Genomic DNA, 17832 nt, shown 5'->3' with positions numbered 1-17832 from the left:
TAGCCTATATTTAGTTTTGAAGCTGTCTCCAGCCCTTTGTGGAAGGGGACAGATAACTTCAAGTACAAAAATGTGTGTTTCTTTACTTGTACACTGATAACTAGCTTCCCTTTTCCTGTAACTTCAGCTATTTCCACATCTCCGCAGAGCCTGCCTGTGCCTAATATCGTGCAGCTTTCTGGTCATCGGATGCTTATCCTGTGGAGACGGGGGGCGTCTAGCTGGCTGGCTCTACATAAGAAGCCACTGTGTGCTTGCAAAGCCTTGCACCCCAATGATGTCTGATTATGCTGCCATGCTGCCTTCAGAATGGTCTAGTCTTGCACATGGGGAGACACAGGATTACAGATCCCGGGCTCATCTAGGCTTTGCAAGTATTTTCCACTTGGGCTCCAGGCCCACAGAACCTCCTTGGAATTCAGTTATGGCGGCAGCCACTGTCACTGAAATTCTAGGCAAAATTCTGGTACCGAAAAGCTCTGGTCTCCCATATGTCAGGATGGCCTCTAGAGGGGCCACATCAGTCATGAAGAGCTAGAGGCTGAAGACATGAAAATCCATAGCACAGGCCAAGTGTCGTGGGCCAGCTGAAGACCCTGAGAATGGACCACGCGCCTCCTTCAGAGATGAGACGCTTGTGTTCACTGGAGTGTCCCAAGGGCAGCTAGGCATTTGTTAAGACTTGGTGTATGGATGGGGCACTGTCCTTGGCAATCCAAATGAAAACTGGCCACATTCATTCCAAGCATGAATGAGGGGTCCTAAGTCTGGGAGCCACCACTGCCTTCCCCACCCTGAAACGTGGGAAGGCACGCTGTGTCTTGTAGGGGAAGGGCTGGGAGACGCTCAGAAGAGCTAAGAGCACAGACAGATGTGCTAATCAACTGCTCCATAAACACGCCCCAAAACACAGCAGCTGATTCTAAAACCAAACACAGGTATTATAGTTTACTGAGCACCTAATATGAGCCCAAACCAGGTTGACCCCAAAGCTCACGGCTGTCTGTTGCCGCCCATCAGCACATGCCCTGGCTGCTTGGGTGGCCTCAGAGCTTAGGACCAGGGCTCCAGCTTCCTCATTTTGTCAAAGCTCATCCTGCATGAGCTTGGATCCGCATTTCTCTGGAGCACTGCCCCCTTGAATTTCAAAATCATATATTCAGTCACCTACATGACTTCTCCACTTGGATATCTGACAGGCATCTCCAAATGAACATGTCCAAAATCAAGCCCTGATATCCACCATACCCCCAAAGCAGTTCTTCCTATGGTCTTCCCCATTTCACTCCCAACTGCTCAAGCCTAAATCCTTGGACTTTTCCTTAAGTCCATTCTCTTACACACACATACCCTACCCATGCTTGATTTGTTAACAAATCTCATGAGATGCACCTTCAATCATGCCCAGCCATGTCCACTCTGAGCACTTCACCCCACCTTTACTGTCCCTCCCCGCACCCGCCCCCCATCTGAGCCACCATCATCTCCTGCCTGCATTACTGCAAAAGCCTCCTAACCGGCCTCCCAGCTTCTGCCTTTGACCTACTATGGTCTATTCTCGACACAGCAGCCAGAGTGAGTCTTTTAAAATATAAATTAGGCCACGTGATCCCTCCAATGCTTCCCATTTATTCAGAGTAAAAGCCGACACCGTTACCACGAGCCCCGAGGCTTACATGAACTAGCCGGTTACGTCTGACTCTCCGCCCACTGACTCCCCGCACCCCAACCACTGTGGCCCAGCCAGGCCCACCACGCTCCCCCTGGGGACCTTTACCCTTGGCCTGAAATACACTTTCCCCAGTTATCTGAATAACTTATTTCCCACTTTGCTCAAGTCTTAGATCTCACATTTTTGGTGAGGGCTTCCCCTACCATCCAGTCTAAGATCTCAACCCTTACCTCTGTCTGCTTTGTTTTTTATACTTAAACTTATCATTATCAAAGATGCTTTATATTTCACTCTTTTAAATTGTTCTCTGTCTATCTTCCTCACAAGAGTGCAAACTCAATAAACAGAGGAGATCAAGTATTTTGCTTGTTGCCCTGTCAAGCAGCAAACACCACACGACATGCTATCGGTAAATGACAAGCTATCAGTAAATAGTTTTAAATGAACGGATGGCGTGCATCCCATAGTCGTTATAAATATTTTGAACACCACTCCCCTCCCCACCCAATCCCCCACAAACTCCTGGAGAAGACAAGCAACCAGTGTCCTCGCCCTGTTCCCACTCCTAACTGAAATAAAGCACCTGCTGATCCTGAACAGGCCTTCTGGAGAACTGGGTACTTGTAAGGGGGGGCCTTGGGAAGGGGCTGTAAGCCTTTTGTCTCCTGGGAAAGATGCTCCCTATCATAGACTCATAAATTAACATCTGATTTGATACTATCATGTATTTATTTATTTTCCGAGCTTTCAGAGAGTCGCAGATAGAAATGACAGACCTGGGATGGCTCACACCCCCACCTGAGGGCCTGATCCCAAGGTGGACAGCTCTCTGGGCAACCTGCCCCCACCCACCACAGGCGAAGGGTCACTCCCTGCCATTTTGGTTTGAACAAGCCCCGGAGCACTTGGGACTTCAAGTCTGTTGGCTGTAGAGGTTTAATTGGCAGAAGGAACTTCAGGAGTAGGATGAGGGTGCTATGGGGCTGGGAGCGGGAAATATAATCCAGAAGGCAGGCTGGTGTGCTCTTGGCCCGCCTTCTTGGCAGTGGGATCAGGCAAATGGAGACAATCAAAGTGAGGCCAACACAGCTGGCCCAGAGAGCATGGCTGGCTTCCCCCCTGCACCCGTTACCTTAGATTGAGCGGGTCCTCTGTGAAGCTTTTTCCCTTCAAGCTGGGTTGGAAGGAGCAGAAGCTGGACAAAAAGGGAAACCATCCTATTAGCAGAGTCAAGACTTTTCCGCCACCAGGGAGACATCTTAGGAGCCAGGCAAGAGGTTAGTCCATTTTGGCCACCCCAGGGGGCCCCATCTGCCCCCAGATCTGGATGTACCTGGTAGGCACCCTTAGCATCCTCTGCCATTACACATTCTAGCTTTAATACCAGCAATGATAACAACAGAACAATAGTTACAATAAAAATTACATGTTTTAGAGACCTCTTCTGGGCCAGGCACTTGGCATTTCTGTTGCCGATTTCAGCAACCCCTGCAGTAGTCCAGGGACAAGAGGCGTCTTAATTTAACGCTCCTTGAGCAGCATGGAGTGGGGTTGGGCACCGCTCACTGCCTCAGCTATGGATGTATAAGACTTCTAGATCAATCATGGAAAACTTTGTTTACTGCACAGAAATGACAAGAGAAAATGAATGTAAGTTTCAACGCTGCATGTCTCCTTCAGTTGGGTCTGAAACGGAACTTGAAGACCTTTCAGGAGGCGATATGACCACCGTTCTTGAAAGAACCTCAAATGGAGAATCACAGTCCATGGAGATGCGCCCAGGGCGGGCGCAAACAGCCTCTCTGTGAGAGCTGTCTCTCTCCACCCTGGCCCTCCCCTTCCAACCCAGCAGTTGGTCCTGGTGCCAGTGACTGGTCAGGGCTGACAGGAAGACAAGACTAGAACCTCGGAGCACAAAATGACCTGGGACATTTGGCCAGGGATGTCAGGCCTCACCTCAGAACTTCCAGCCCAAAATGGAGCTGAATGTGACCATCCCCTCCATTAATCCAACTTCTGTGTGGTCTGTTTATGGCCAGGAACCTACCTCTCCTTCGGTCCCTTCTAGATTCTCTGCAAATCTACGTATCTATAACTTTAATACCAATAAAAATAAACTAAAAATTTAAACTATAGCTTACATCCCTTAGATTGATTAATCTATTTGGAGAAAGACAAGTTAAATTAAAGCAGCATGCTTCTCTCTTTAAGAAAAAAAGATGTTCCTTGCGGAAGTGGGCAATCAGTTGTATGGAGCTCTTTCCAATGAAATATGAAGTCAAAACAACTAAAATTGGCAACTGGGATCAAAAAGAAAGATTCAGCCAAAATAAATTACTTGGAGAATTGAAAGATAAAGACAGAAAATTCTGGAAGCCTCATTAAATATGTTGCATCTGCACAATTTTTTCTCCCTTCAGTTATTGTTGTCTTAAACTACTTCAGTCCATGAAATAGAGCCTGGTTCCAAGGATTTAGGGAAGGAGCTTTTATAGCTTTCTCCATACTGTGCTCTGTAACTCAACAGTTCTGTGGGTAAGTCCTTCCTTGTGTCTAACCTAAGCCCTGTTCACTGTAGGTTGAGAACAATTCTCCTGTGAACAGAGCTGTTCCCCTGCTATTGGTTCATGATCAGTTTGCTTAGCGGAGGACTTTTCAGATCCTTACCTTTTAAAGACCTTACTCCGATCACTGTTGTGGAAGACAAGAAACTTGGAATATCCGTTTTGAAAAAAGATCTCCAGGGCGATGTCCTATAAAGAGAAACCCCTTTTACTTTTCCTAAAGTTTCATGGAATGGAGACACCCGTGGAAACAGAGCCACTGGCTGTGGGTCATTTGGGACTCTGTCAGATGTGAAAGGATTTCAATCTAAAAATGGAACTGGAGGATATGAAATGGCGAATCTCACACATGTACCCTTGGAAAATAAAACTTAAAAACTGAAAGACTGATTTTCCGTAAATGCCTGATTTACAGAAGATCAAGACTTACCCGCCCTGACCAATGGACATCCATCAAGAATCCCTCCCATCCTCAAACAATGAATTCACTGCTTGGTCAAGGGTTTGATTTCCTAAACCGAAGAGTTATCTTACCAGGAACACTAGGGGCTGGCTGGGTATGTGTAAGCTCCCGATCTGAGCAGCATCCTACATTGACCTACAGTCTTAAAGGCACGTGTGCTTTGCCAAGCCCACTTCACTGAGCCATTTTGATGTGGCCACACTGACACAGCAAAGTTGTTTCAAGGGTATTTTGTTAATGCCTAAGCAAACTCTACCTGATTTCCTTTCTCTTTCCCCTCCCTTCTTTCTCTCTCCCTCACCCTTCTAAGCCACAGCAAGTAAACAGTAGACTTGGAATAGTGCTAGAGTGAGCCCACATACAGGAGGAGGCTCAGGGATGAGAGGCAGTCAGCAAGAGGATTCCCAGGGCTGGAGGGAGGGACCTGGGGGGTGGAGGTGAGGCCTGGGCCTGGAGGCACAGGTGGGGTGGGTGAAGGTCAGACTCCAGAGATGAGGTGCTGCATCCAACACCAGTCAGGTCCTGCTCCTACCTGGCTGGAAATGAGTTCTCAAAGTCCAGCTCACTAGATTCCTGAGCAGAGGGAAAGTCCTTATAATGATAATGTAAGGCCCTCCTCCTCTGCAGGTGCACTTAAGAGCCTCGGATTTTTTTTTTTTTTTACAAGCAGAAATATAAATAATGTGCAAATGGATGATGAATGTAGACTCTTATGGAGTCTTGCCCCGGCAACCTGGAGTGTCCAGACTCTGACTTTCTCCTGGGAGAATTTAGGGCTGGACGGGTGACAGTCCTGCTCACAAAGCGCCCCCTGCCCCACCTGGCCACACACACACATACACACACACACACACGCCCTGCTGTTTTCCACCACTGTCAGGCTAACCAGCCATCTGGAAACAATCCCCTTTTACTGAAGAGAAAGAAAGCCACTACACCTATTTGCTACTATATATAACCTGTAAGGCAGACATACAATTATAAAAAAAATAATTTTTGAGTACTTGCTATGTGCCCAAAATGTACTAAATGCTATATATGTAATGGTGGAAAAGACAGGACATGGTTGCCTGTGCACTGCAGGGAACCGGAAGCCCAGAGAGACGCACAATGTGCCAAGGTGGCAGCGCCCCGTAGGACTGAGCCCATGCTGCTGACGTCAGCACTGTCAGGGTGGGGCCTCCTCCACCAGCCCCTTCCCAGCTCACTCTCCGCTCAAAGACCCGCACTAAGGGCAGGCCAAATGAGAACATTCGCTGCTTTGTGGGCAAAAGCCGCGGAGGGGGAGGGAGAGGAAGGGAGTCAGCTAAACCCTTGTCAGCAGGGCGACGGTCATGAGCACCCCCAGAAGGGCTTCCCTGAGTTTTCATTTCAGAAAATAATAATAAGGCCTCCTGCAGGAGGATCAAGGGACAAAGAAATTTACAAATGAAATTATTCTTGGTTCCTGAGGGCCAAGCCCTACTCACTCTGTTGGCCTTTGCAGAGCAAATATTCTGCCAAGAACGTAGGGGGAAGGATCTGGGCCCTCCCCTCCTACAAGGGTGGTCCCTCATTTCTTCCTCTGCCTGGGAGGCCCCTGGGCACAGATGTAACTTCTCTATTACTGAGGCTGGACTGGTGAAGGTAGGAAGTGTTTGGGACCAGCGGGGGCCCCAGAGTTCTTTCTCCTCCCTCTGCCACTGAGGTGATGCTTCTAAATCAGGTGATATCTCTCCAGGGTGGGCTGCGACTCGCTGACAGCAGAGCTCTGCCTCTGGAAGGAGTCAGCTCTGTCTAGTACCTGGGTGAACCCTTGAATGCACCAGACAAGGCTCTGGGACCCTGGCTGGAGGGGACAATCAGGAGATCTCTAAACCACGTGGCCAGGAAATGACCAGGAGCTGGAAGGTGGGTGAAGCGGTGGGCAGGGCAGAGGAGAGGGGCGGTGGCCTGAGGAGGGGTCCACGTGGTCAGAAGACGGCAGACCGCCACTCAACTGCTGTGAAGCCATGGAGCTGCCCTGTCCTGTATTCCTGCATCTCCACGGCAGCTCTGGGTTGTGTCAAGGGGAAAATAAAGCAAAGAGGCTGGATCCTAAATGACATAGTAAGAGAGAAGGGATTAGGAGCCAAATGACAGGGTCTCTGGAGACAGTGAAGCAGAGGGCAGAATTTCATCTCAGCCAGGGGACCAACCCAACATAAGCCAAGGGGAGTCACTATGTGTCCCAAAGAGCTGTGATGTGGGTCACAGAGGCGTGCCCCTCACATTCTAATGGGGCCTGGATGGCACCTGGATCACGTGTCCCCTGAAGAGATGGCCCTCCCTCTCCCCCCACCCCGGGGCATACCTGCAGGAGGAAGCGAGCCTGCCGGAGCTCCCTGAGGTCACTGTAGCTGTGGCGCTGGCATGAGTAGTGGTCGGAGGACCTATCTTTGCTGCACATGTTGAAGATGAACGGATCGCTGATGCTGGAAAGGAAGCGAGCCACACAGTGAGGGGGCATCTGGCGGGCCTGTCCCCTGCCTGCCCTATGGCCCCGCCTGAGACTGTAGGACACATGGGAGGAGACCTAAGGCCACTGCCAACCAGTGCCAGAGCCCTGTGACCCGATTAGCCCTGTCTGGGTCAGCCTGCCCCGAGGAGTAGGTGAGGCACCGGCCACACCAGGCGAGGGGACAGCAAGGCAAGGGGACTGCCTCCAGGACAGACAGTGACACAGGGTGCAGAGTGTAAGGGTGAAAAGGCTCTGGGAACAGGGGTCAGAAATAGGTTGAGGGGATGAGGGAAGAATGAAGGAGATATGCAATGAGGTCTGCAGAAGTTTCAAGCTCCTGAGACGCAGGGCAAGAAGATGACAAACCTGTGTTCAGCACAGCCTCGGGCAGCGTGGAGCCTGGGGTGGACCAGGTGTTGGGGTGGCACCCAGTGTAAAATGGGAGAAAGTGACAGAAAACTCTGAGCCCCCAAAGAAGTGGGCGACAGGGCTGAGAGTGCTGACGGGCTGAAAGATAAGGACCACAGCCTTACTGGTGGACCCCAGGGCACTGTGCCTGAAGCCAGGGACTAGTGATGTTGTAGCTGAGAGCGGAGGATGGTCGCGGGGCCAGGCCAGCTGCCATCTCCAGAGGTCATACTGACTCGCCTTGGGAAGAAAGGTGGGGGGAGGGAGATTCACGAATTTGACTAAGTATCGCAAAGAGAACAATTTCTGCACCAGAAGTAACTGAAATGCCTTTCGATAACCAACCAGATGAACTTTTCACCCGCAAAACAAATGGGGACTTGAGAAATAAATTTGATTTCAGTTATGGACGGTTACTTTTCTGAATATCCAAGTTGAGCAGCAATTTTACATTGTGTAAATGACCACACAAGCTCAGATAAAACACCCTTTTCGGACTTGAGAAAACAAGGGTTTCCCAAGCACCTCAGCCCTCGAGAAATCTGCGTATCCATCACAGAGCCGAAGAGCCCTCACTCCAGCACAAGGTTGCAAGAATGTGTTCCACCTCCTCGGACCCCAGCTCCAGTGCGGCCCTCGCCGCCCAGCTTACAGGGCAGACCATGCTTCTGGGGGAAATGGAGAGAGATCAGGCCCTCACGTAGGCCGGCGAGACTTCTCCGCTCAGCGGTCAGTGGTGGTGTTCCAGCGTCTGCGGTGCTAAGGGCTCAGCATTGCATGCTATGCAGAATGGTCCCTACCGGGCAGACTGCAAGCTTACTGGTGTGGGACACCATCTGGGCCTGCTACTCAGCACCCCCGAGTGGACTCAAATCCTTTGCAGGTCCTACTGTCCCTTCTTCCAACAATTCTTTCAGGGGCCCTGCTCTGGGCCACATTGCTGGAGGACTGATCAAACCTACTGATGGCTGAGGCCCTCTGTCCATTATTAATGCTTCCCCCTGGGGCTAAGTGAGGCCAGAGAAGTAACTCTGGTTCCTACCCTTGACTGAGGCCAAACAGCATCCCAGGTGAAGGCACTGGTGGCAATGACGATGATGACTCCTCTGTGGTCCTGCAGCCCCCACGCTTGGGGGAGCGCAGCAAACGTCCTCCATACCTTAGCCGCATCTGGTTGGTTTCTCTCCCCAGCTGACTGTGAGTGAGTTCGTGGGGGCACAGACCACGTCCATAGCTCTCACCCTCCAAATCTGCTCTAGACTGATCACTGTCCTGCTCTACAGCCCACCCAGCACTTCCCTGTTGTTTAATTGGATCCTCACACCGACCCCTTACTGAGTATGTGTGATTAACATTCCCCTCTCAGATATCAGGAAACTGCATCCCAAAGAAGAGAAGAGACTATTCCAAGGTCACGTGGAACTGAATTCCAAGCTGGGTCCTCTTGAGTCTAACAGCCAAGCTCACACGCAGCACCTGCTCTCCCGAGGTGGACAGGCTGGCAGGCACTGACACAGCTCCTCTCTGGAGCTCCCCGCTTTTCAGTGTCCTCTGTGCTGATTCTCAACCAGGACTCTGAAACAGTGGTGACCTGAGGAAGAACCCCCTGGAAAATGCTTTTAGGAAGGAGCTTTTAGGAGGAAAGACATTAATTCTTCTCTTGCCTGTAGGGACTGAATAACCACATAGAGCAGGAATGCTCAGACAGACCCAATTTCTTATGAAAATTAAATTGTGAAAATGGAACTGACCCCTGATGGAGGGTCCCGATCGGAGTTCCGTCTTATGCAGCATTAGTCACACAGCTACAACTGGGTGTCTTTGCCAGCACTATATTCTACATTTTCTGTGCACTACATCAGAGTTCAGGCCCCCAAGGTCAATGAGTAGAAAGAAACAGCCAACCCATGTTCTTCTTTAGGTGGGGCTGTGGCCATCAGTCAAAGGATGCTGTTCACAGCTCTTGCATGACAGCTGTCACAAAATATGCAAATTGACCAATGTGGTCATAACATATCTTTTAATATTCTTAACTAGGGAGATCACAGTAAGCTAACAGATAATTATGATATTGATTGACCTAGTCTTTGGTAACAGAAGTGGATTTCAGATTAAAATATACTTTGATTTTCCCCACATTTGAATATATCCAATGACTGTCAGAACTGACACCTAGAATTTATACCCAAATCATGCACTAGGTCACAAACTCTTTACCAGACTCAGCCCACATCTGACTGATCTCTGTATCTGTGGAGTCTACCACAGTGCTGGTACAAGACAGATTTTCAATAAGCATTTGTTGAATTAAATTAAACAGAGAAGGGAGGCCTTAAAACTGCTGGCTGATGTGAAGGAGACACCTAATTAAAAGCACCCCAACACGAAGAGCCAGTTGGATGGTTTGGATTCCCACCAAATGAATCAAAAGCTATATACCTTGTGAGTTTGGCTGTCATGAGTGGAATTGTGTCCCCCAAAAGACGTATGTTGAAGTCCTAATCCCCAGAACCTCAGGATGTTACTTTATTTGAAGTAAATCATGGAGGTAACAAGGTGAGGTGATTAAGACAAGCCCTAATCCAGTATGACCAGTCTCCTCATGTAAAGGGGAAAAACCCACAGAGGGAAGAGCACATGAAGACACACAGGGAGGAGATGCCATATGACCGGAGTGATGCATCTACAAGCCATGGACCACTGAGGATTGCCAGGAAGCACAAGCAGCTCGAAGAGGCAGGGAGGCTCCTCCCCCAAAGCTGCAGCAGGAACGTGGCCTGCTGACACCTTGATTTCAGACTTCTAGCCTCCAGAACGGTGAGACAGCGAATTTCTGTTTTCTCAAAGCCACACACGTTTTGACACTTTGTTACAGCAGCTCTGGCAAACTAATACGGTCACCCTATTCAGCCAAGAAGGGGTCCCACCGGGAGCAAAATGTAACCTTCTAGAAAGGTTCTTACTTTCTGAGGGAAGTTCCAAAGTACACAAGTCCAATCACTGCTGGAGGACTTGCAGTGTTCTTGAGTTTTATTTGGGATATTTTTATGGTCCATCAGAGAGCCTCTTTCAAGGTCTAATGCTCAACTACACTCAAATTTATGGCAGTCTTTAAGAGAAACATTTCAGAGTTGACTTAGCTTTATTTTTAACTGGCTTATTTATGTACCTTCCTTAGTCTCCATGGTCAAAATAAGACTTAATCCCCATTGATCTGACGTGATCTAATAGTCCATCTCTGAGAGTCACATCTCCAAGAGCGCCAGCAATTTCTCAGGCAGTATACAAGATCACCGAGAGGAAGCACGGTCTAGTTAACAAACTCTTCTTTGAGGTATGGTGACTAAAATTTCCTACGCAATTCCCACATGACATTCCAAGGCAGTAATTTGTTCTCACGACACTCCTATTTGCATTCTAGAAGAGCACATTTCCAGACATGGGAAGTCTCCCTTGTCATTGCAAAGCAAGCGAGTGCATCCAACCTGAAGCCCAGGCTTCTATTAAAAGTGCAGATAGTCAATTCGATCGTGATTACATGCACCTCATAAACACAATTTACCTAATCAATAAGATCTTATCTAAACACTAACTCAATTTAAACCAGAGGTGGAGAGTGAAGCAATGGATTATGCAGTCATTACATGGGCATGCCATGCATATAGGTAGAGAAGAAAGCTTTCATCCGCTCTCAGAAAGGCAAGTCTGCAGATCCATTGTCCATATTGATCAGTATCAATAAAACATGAGCAGTAAGATGGGAGGAGTGTGCCAAGTATTAATTATGCTTCTGCCTTGGAAAAGTACAGAAGACTCACTGCAATCGGTGAACGTTTGATATGAATAAAAGATGGAAATTAGCAGAGAGAAAAAATGCCAAGCATTTTAAAGCAAACCTAAATCAGAGGAGGGTGGGCTGACATCTATCCTTCCAGACTCCTTAAACTCTTGCTTCCTGACATAGGCTGGAAATGACATGACACCTGGGGCTTAAATTCTTAGTTACTGGCAGGTAAGACTGGCTATTCTGTCAGTGGTTCTCAAAGTGTGGTCCCGGACCAGTAGCATCAGTACTAGCTGAGAACTGGCTGAAATCTCAAACCCTAACCCAGACCTCCTAAATTAGGAACTGGGATAATGGTGGGTCCAGAAGTCTGTTTTAACAAGCCCTCCAGGTGATTCGATGTAAATTAGTTTGAGAGCCACTGGGCTAAGAGGTCATCTTGTCTTCACTTGAGACTTGGCTAACCAGAAAAATCAAGGCCTACATCTGGATAAAGAAATTTTCATCCGAATTTCTTTGTAAGTGATGAAAACATACAACTTGACAACAGAACTTTTAGCGGAAGTACAAACACAATCAATTTGATTTTGAATGACTGTGCTTTATAAACACAAGGGAATCCATCCATGAGAGCTGACTGAACCCAAAGAGATCAAATACATTTAATCCTAAAGAAGAACCTTGGGAGTTTGCTGCCAAAGACCTCTGATATTAGTTGGTGTAAAAATGACTCTTTAAATTTCTACCCAAATCTCACCCATCCTTCAAGACTTAGATCTCAGCCTACTTCCTCAAGTAGCTGTCCCTCACCCCACCAGCCCCATGCCAGTTCTCTGAGTGGGAGCCTCAAAGAGTCCTCCCACACACATGTAAGTTGTCCCTTGACAGCGTTCTCCCAACTCTTTCCAAAAGAACCTGTTTACACTGCCGATTGCACCCACGGCCCTTGTGGGCATGAAGGGACAATGCCTGATGTCTTATAAAACCGTGAACAAGGAGGAAGGTGTTGAGTGAGTAACCTGATGGGATTGGATTCTATTACCCAAATCACCTAAGGAGCAATCCCCCCATCCTGTGGGGCATCCCACACCAGGAGAGGCTTGGAGAATGGCCACGTTGTTAACTGCTCCAGATTTCAGCTTTGGGGAACCACAGTCAGTGGCTGCCTGTGCCTTAAGGTTCGTTTGTTTTATCTCATAGCTCAGTTTGTGGCCTGCACCTAAGTCTACAGTAAGGACAAGGTGGGAGATGTAGAAGTGCGGGTGGCGGAGAAGACAGCTTGGGGGGGCTCAGGGATGAATCTGCTGGTAGGGGAGGGCACTCACTTGGATAAGCAGTGGCGGGTGCAGTAGACGTCACCCACAGGGGAGAGCGTGAAGTTCTCGCAGACGTAGAAGTGTTGTCGGCCAAAGAGCAGGAGCCCTTCGCAGACCAGATGGCCCTGCACGATCACCAGAGAGTACTTCTGTGTCACCTGGAGGGAGACAGCACCAGAGTCAGGCCATGCGCAAGTGAAGCATGCTCATCTCCTTATGGAGGACAGGAGGGCAGTGGCTGGCCACCCATCGGGCACTCGGAGGTGAGAGTGGCACCCGTGAGAATGACAGGGCGCTGCCCCAGGGCACCGCTCATCACAGTGTAAGTGGCCCTTCTACCCCCAAAACGCTGTTTAGTTATTTCATCTACCCACAGCCACCCGCATCCCCACCGAGGCACACGGATGAGTGTTTATTGCTCTTTTTATCACGTTGACATTTTTTCTCTCACTTTAAGCTCCCCCACAACCGTACAAAACATTCCTCAGTAAACAGTGAGGAAAGAGTTCAAGGTATGAGGCATCCTTCAGTTACAGAGGCGAGGGAGCTTGTCCAGGGACCAGCTGGAAAGTGGCTGAGCCGGGACTGGACCTGGGTCTGCCTGGAACCACAAGGGCAAGACTGGTACTGCTGTCTCCAAGGCCAAGGCCAGTCCAAGGTGTGTGCAGAGGAGGCATGAGATGCTCCCGACCCCTCCTTTCTGACTCAAGTGTGTTCTCTCAGCCGCTGAAGATGCTGGCAGCTTTCCAGAATCGCCTCAGCTACAGAGAGCACCTGGCCAAAGGTCACGTCCCCATCAGTTCCCAACAACCGGTCAGTGCAGAGAAGGAAGGGCCAGACCCTTTGCCTCAATTCAGGTCAACTCTGAGCTCCCGTGGGATCAGCGGGGCCCTCACTGAGCCGGCAGTGGAGTTCCCCTCCTCCCTCCACTCGATCCTGGGACCCAAGCTCCCAGTAAACGTCCTGCCTGCACATCTCTGGCTCACAGCTGGCTTTCTAGGGAGTCTGACCTGCTATAATGTCTGGTATGACCCAGAGTCCTGCATGATGGAAAGACTAGGTACGTCCATTCACGGAATTAATCCCTGAAGGAACGAGGCAGGGAAGGCAGGAATTCTAGATGATGGGAGCCCAGATGGATCCGAGTGAGGCCAGGACCAACACTTTCTCAGGGTAATTCCGTGCTAACTCCAGTTATACTAAAGAGGAGCTGGTATTTTCTGGACTACCTACTATATGACCGCGGTAAACATTTTATGCACATTAAGCAGATAATCCTTACACTTGGGCCTGGCTGGTTTTAGAACTCTAATTTAGAGATTTTTTTTAAAAGTTCCAGAGATAAGAATCTCACCAGAGTAACTGGCAGAGCCTGGGATTGAAGCTAAGCTCCTTGCTCATCTTTGGGAGCAATGATGGGGCCGCAGTGGTGAAATCTCGAAAGAAGCCCTGGGTACCAGTTCTCATGCCCCTGAATCAGACGGGATTAGTCAAAGTGAGGGCCAAGGCCAGGAATTGAAGATTCACTGAGGTTACGTTCCAAGACAAGCATGAACCACTACAATACAGAACAAGGTGTCACTGAACTATTTTTCCTGTGTGGAGTCACTGAGGGTCGTGGTTCCTGTAGCCTAAGCCTGCGGCAGGCAGCTGGCTCTCTCGGCCTCTCCTGCCTGAACTTTATCAGAGGAATTGGTCCCCAAAGCACCTGCAGTCACAGCTTAAGATGGACTCATTGCCAGCCTCATTCATTCATCCAGATGTTCATCTGTTCAACAGTCATGGATTCAGCACCTAGTACATGCCAGGCCCTGAGCCAGGCTTTGGGGATCGAAGGACAGACAAGATGAACAAGAATCCTCCCCTCCTGGGGGAGGATGGAGAGTAGAAATACACGTCAACCGATAGACTGTTACAAACTGCGATAAGTGCTGAGAGGAAAAGAACAGGCCAGTGATAATAAGGCAGAGAGAAAGGATGCTATTTTAGACAAATCCTGAGGCTGAAGGGTGGAATGGGGCAGTCATGGAAAAGCTGGGAGAAGAACATTTTGGGGAAAGGGAACATCCAGCTCAGAGCCTCGAGGCAGGAAGGGCAGATCAGGGAGCAAGAAGAGGTCAGTGTGGCTGAGGTGGCACTGGAAAGCCAGAGTGCCCAGATCATGGGGGCCTTAGATGCTTTGGTAAGGGCATTGGGTTTTATTCTGGTTGCAATAGAAAGCTGCAGGAGGGGTCACTTCTAAAAGGTGACACTGGCTCCTGGGCCTTAAGAGTGGCAGGAGGGTGATCGGTCACGTGGCTGAGTCAGTGTCCTGGGGAGGGAGGTTGGCGGATGGGATGGGGGTGGTGGAGGGAAGCGGGAGGAAGAGGAGAAGTGGGTGAATCTAAACAAGAGCAGGTAGCATCGACAGGAGCTGCTACTAGACAAACTGAAAGGAAAGACGGAGGACACATGTCTACTTTGGGGCTTAGGCAACTGAGTGGTGTCCCCAGCTTCCCTAGAAGCCGTGCCCAGAGGCCACCACCAGTACTGCCTTAGAATGTGGAAGGGCACTGGATATGCCACCCCCAAATCTGCTATTTTGGCATAAGTATTATTGAGTTAAAGACCCTTGAAACACAGCAGGCACAAGACGGGCACTCCCACCTACTCTTTTCTTCCCCAAAGCGGGAGATGAACCCCATGTGACAAAACCCCCTCTGCCAGGAGGGAAGGCATATTATCACCAGAGACAGGGAGTCAGGCCAACAGAAACCTGCACAAACAAACCTTGTTCAACCATCCCAAAGAGAGTCTATGACTACATAAGCATGTTTTACACGTTTTCTCTTTTTTTACACAAACGGCATATTCATGTAAGGACTGGTCCTCAACTAGTTTTTTTCCCTCAATAGGTCTCCCATCTAGAAGACCCTCCCAAATCACTTCTTATACAATTGTCTCATTTTTATTAAATGGTGCACACCGGACCCTTGCATGGATGTACTGCAACTTACTTGACCCATCCCCAAATGAAAACATTTGTTTTCAAATGTTTTGAGACAGTACAAGCAATGCTGCAGTGACCATCCTTGTGCATACGTCACTCTAAACACGTGAGTTCAATCTGTAGGTTAGATTCCTAGAATTGCACGTCAAGCGTGTGCGCGTTTTAAATTCTGATCTATTGCCACGCTGCCCTCCTGCAAGGCGATACTAGTTTGCACTCCCACCAGCATTGCTGGGGCGTCTTTACGCCACCTGTGCCAAGCTCTCTATATGCTTTCTCTTATGCTCTCGTACGAAGGATACTCCATCCTCAAGTTAACAAGGTCAGAAGTGAAGCCAGGGCACCAGCCTCGGCCTGGGCACCTCCTAAACTTCTCCCCTCCCCGCCATGCCCCACCCTTGCCCGAACTCTGTGGTGCCAGCAGCAGGGGCTGCAGCATATTCCCAAGGTCTCCTGGTGTTTTCCTTTGGGGAGAATTAAATAACAACCAGAATAAACCAAACCACAAGAAAAATGTCTGGTGAGAGCTGGGTTAATAGCTTAAACATTGATTCTGCTAGAAAAGAATGGCATTTTAAAAAGTGGAAAATGAACCCAAGTGAACTATTACCTGCTCTTCCATTTAAATTAGCCCTGGGAGGGCTCCATCACCAAGTTATCTCATGATTAAGAAATGCCCCCCCGCCATGTGAGTCTATCGATCACTTTAAAAAGGATGGAACTTCTGCTTCATAAGTGGAATGTTTTTCAAATTGGCTACATGATATATTATCACCACGGATGGGTGGCCACACCTGGTCCTGTATATGTCAAGGAACAGATTTTCTGGAAATTCCAAAACGCCAGAGCTGAAGTTAGAAGGGCCACATTTTGCCGGGACATTCCGTGGAAGCCCATGCCAGCGTCATCTCCTAGAGGCAGTCCTCAGTGTGCACATCTGCAAAATGGGGAGGTCAACTAGAGGTTCCCAAAGATTTTCTCCAGCGTTATCCATCTGCAATTTAATGAAATGCTCTCTAATTTTACAGGTGGAGAAAGGGAGATTCAGAGCTGTCATATGAGGTACCCAGTCATACAGCTAATGTGTACATTTTCTTATACTTGTATGCAACATCTACTTCAAAGTAAGCGTTAGTCCTGCTCAAGTGTATCACACTTTCATTCCGTACATCTGCTCATGCAGACCTTGCTAGCAATTCGTTCTGTTATTCTGGTGCATGGGGTGAGTATTCTTATATTTCAAAAAAGCACAGATCGCTGAGAGAAAGTATGAAAGAAGAGAGAGCCTGTTTCTACTGATGTTGGCTACCTGTGAACTCAAGCGTCTTTTTTCTACATTGATCACTTCTAGCTGCAGTATTCAGTCACATGAGTAATCAAGTAAGTGGATATTAAAACAATAAGGAGATACTGCTTTTCACACACCAACTTGGCAAATCTGCGAAGAACTACACTGCGTAGATGACTTGTCGGCAGCCCATCTTTTCAGCTGGAGACAAGGAGCAGGGATGCCCCCTGCCTGCCTGCGTGTGCCACTTCCACAGGCGAGCTTACAGACAGCCAGACCTCCAGCCTTTCTCTGCCAGCTCAGGGAGACCAGATGGAAAGGATGGAAACTGCCATCCTTTGTAATGTGAAAAGGATTCCAAGTCCCGGGACTGCTCAAAGCACAGCGCATAGCACAAGCTGCGTTGAATAAGGATCCGCACTTTGGTGACTGATGGAAGTTGGAGCACATTTCCAGCCAGGGATGCTCAGAATATTGTAAAACTTGGATTTGTGGATCCAGACATTTATTCAAAAAGTTAGTATGTATGAGAATTGCCCAGGCGGCTTGTTAAAGTCCACAGTCCCAGGTTACACTGCCACATGCTCGGATTCAGCAAGTGCGGAGTGGTCCCTGGGATCTGCATTTTAACAGGCAGCCCAGATGATCCTGAAGCAGACGATCCGAAGACCATACACTGAGAAACTGACCCCTGGACACCAGCAAGGCTCTGAAAGATGAGGTCCTGTCTCCTGTGAGCGAATCGCTATAACTCATTCCTTTGCTGTCACTGAAAGGCAAGTGCGAATGTTTAGCGTGTGCCCCATGCAGGCAAAAGGGGAGATAAAGCACATCTTCGTGGTGCAAGTGGTCTAACAGGAGAGACAGAA

At 48.8% G+C, this 17832-nt stretch overlaps 1 protein-coding gene across 1 annotated transcript in view; it reads right to left on the bottom strand.

The window, feature by feature from the left end:
• The window catches only part of WDFY4 (WDFY family member 4), a 267578-nt gene that overhangs the window by 58219 nt on the left and 191527 nt on the right, over positions 1–17832 (bottom strand). Inside the window, 4 exon segments of the mRNA XM_014562645.2 lie at positions 2805–2867; positions 4340–4425; positions 7032–7152; positions 12696–12844. Of these exon segments, the coding sequence (XP_014418131.2) occupies positions 2805–2867; positions 4340–4425; positions 7032–7152; positions 12696–12844 (419 nt within the window).

Source organism: Camelus ferus, chromosome 11 (assembly GCF_009834535.1).
Source record: "Camelus ferus isolate YT-003-E chromosome 11, BCGSAC_Cfer_1.0, whole genome shotgun sequence".
NCBI lineage: Eukaryota > Metazoa > Chordata > Mammalia > Artiodactyla > Camelidae > Camelus > Camelus ferus.
This window is presented reverse-complemented; position numbering and strand designations above follow the sequence as displayed.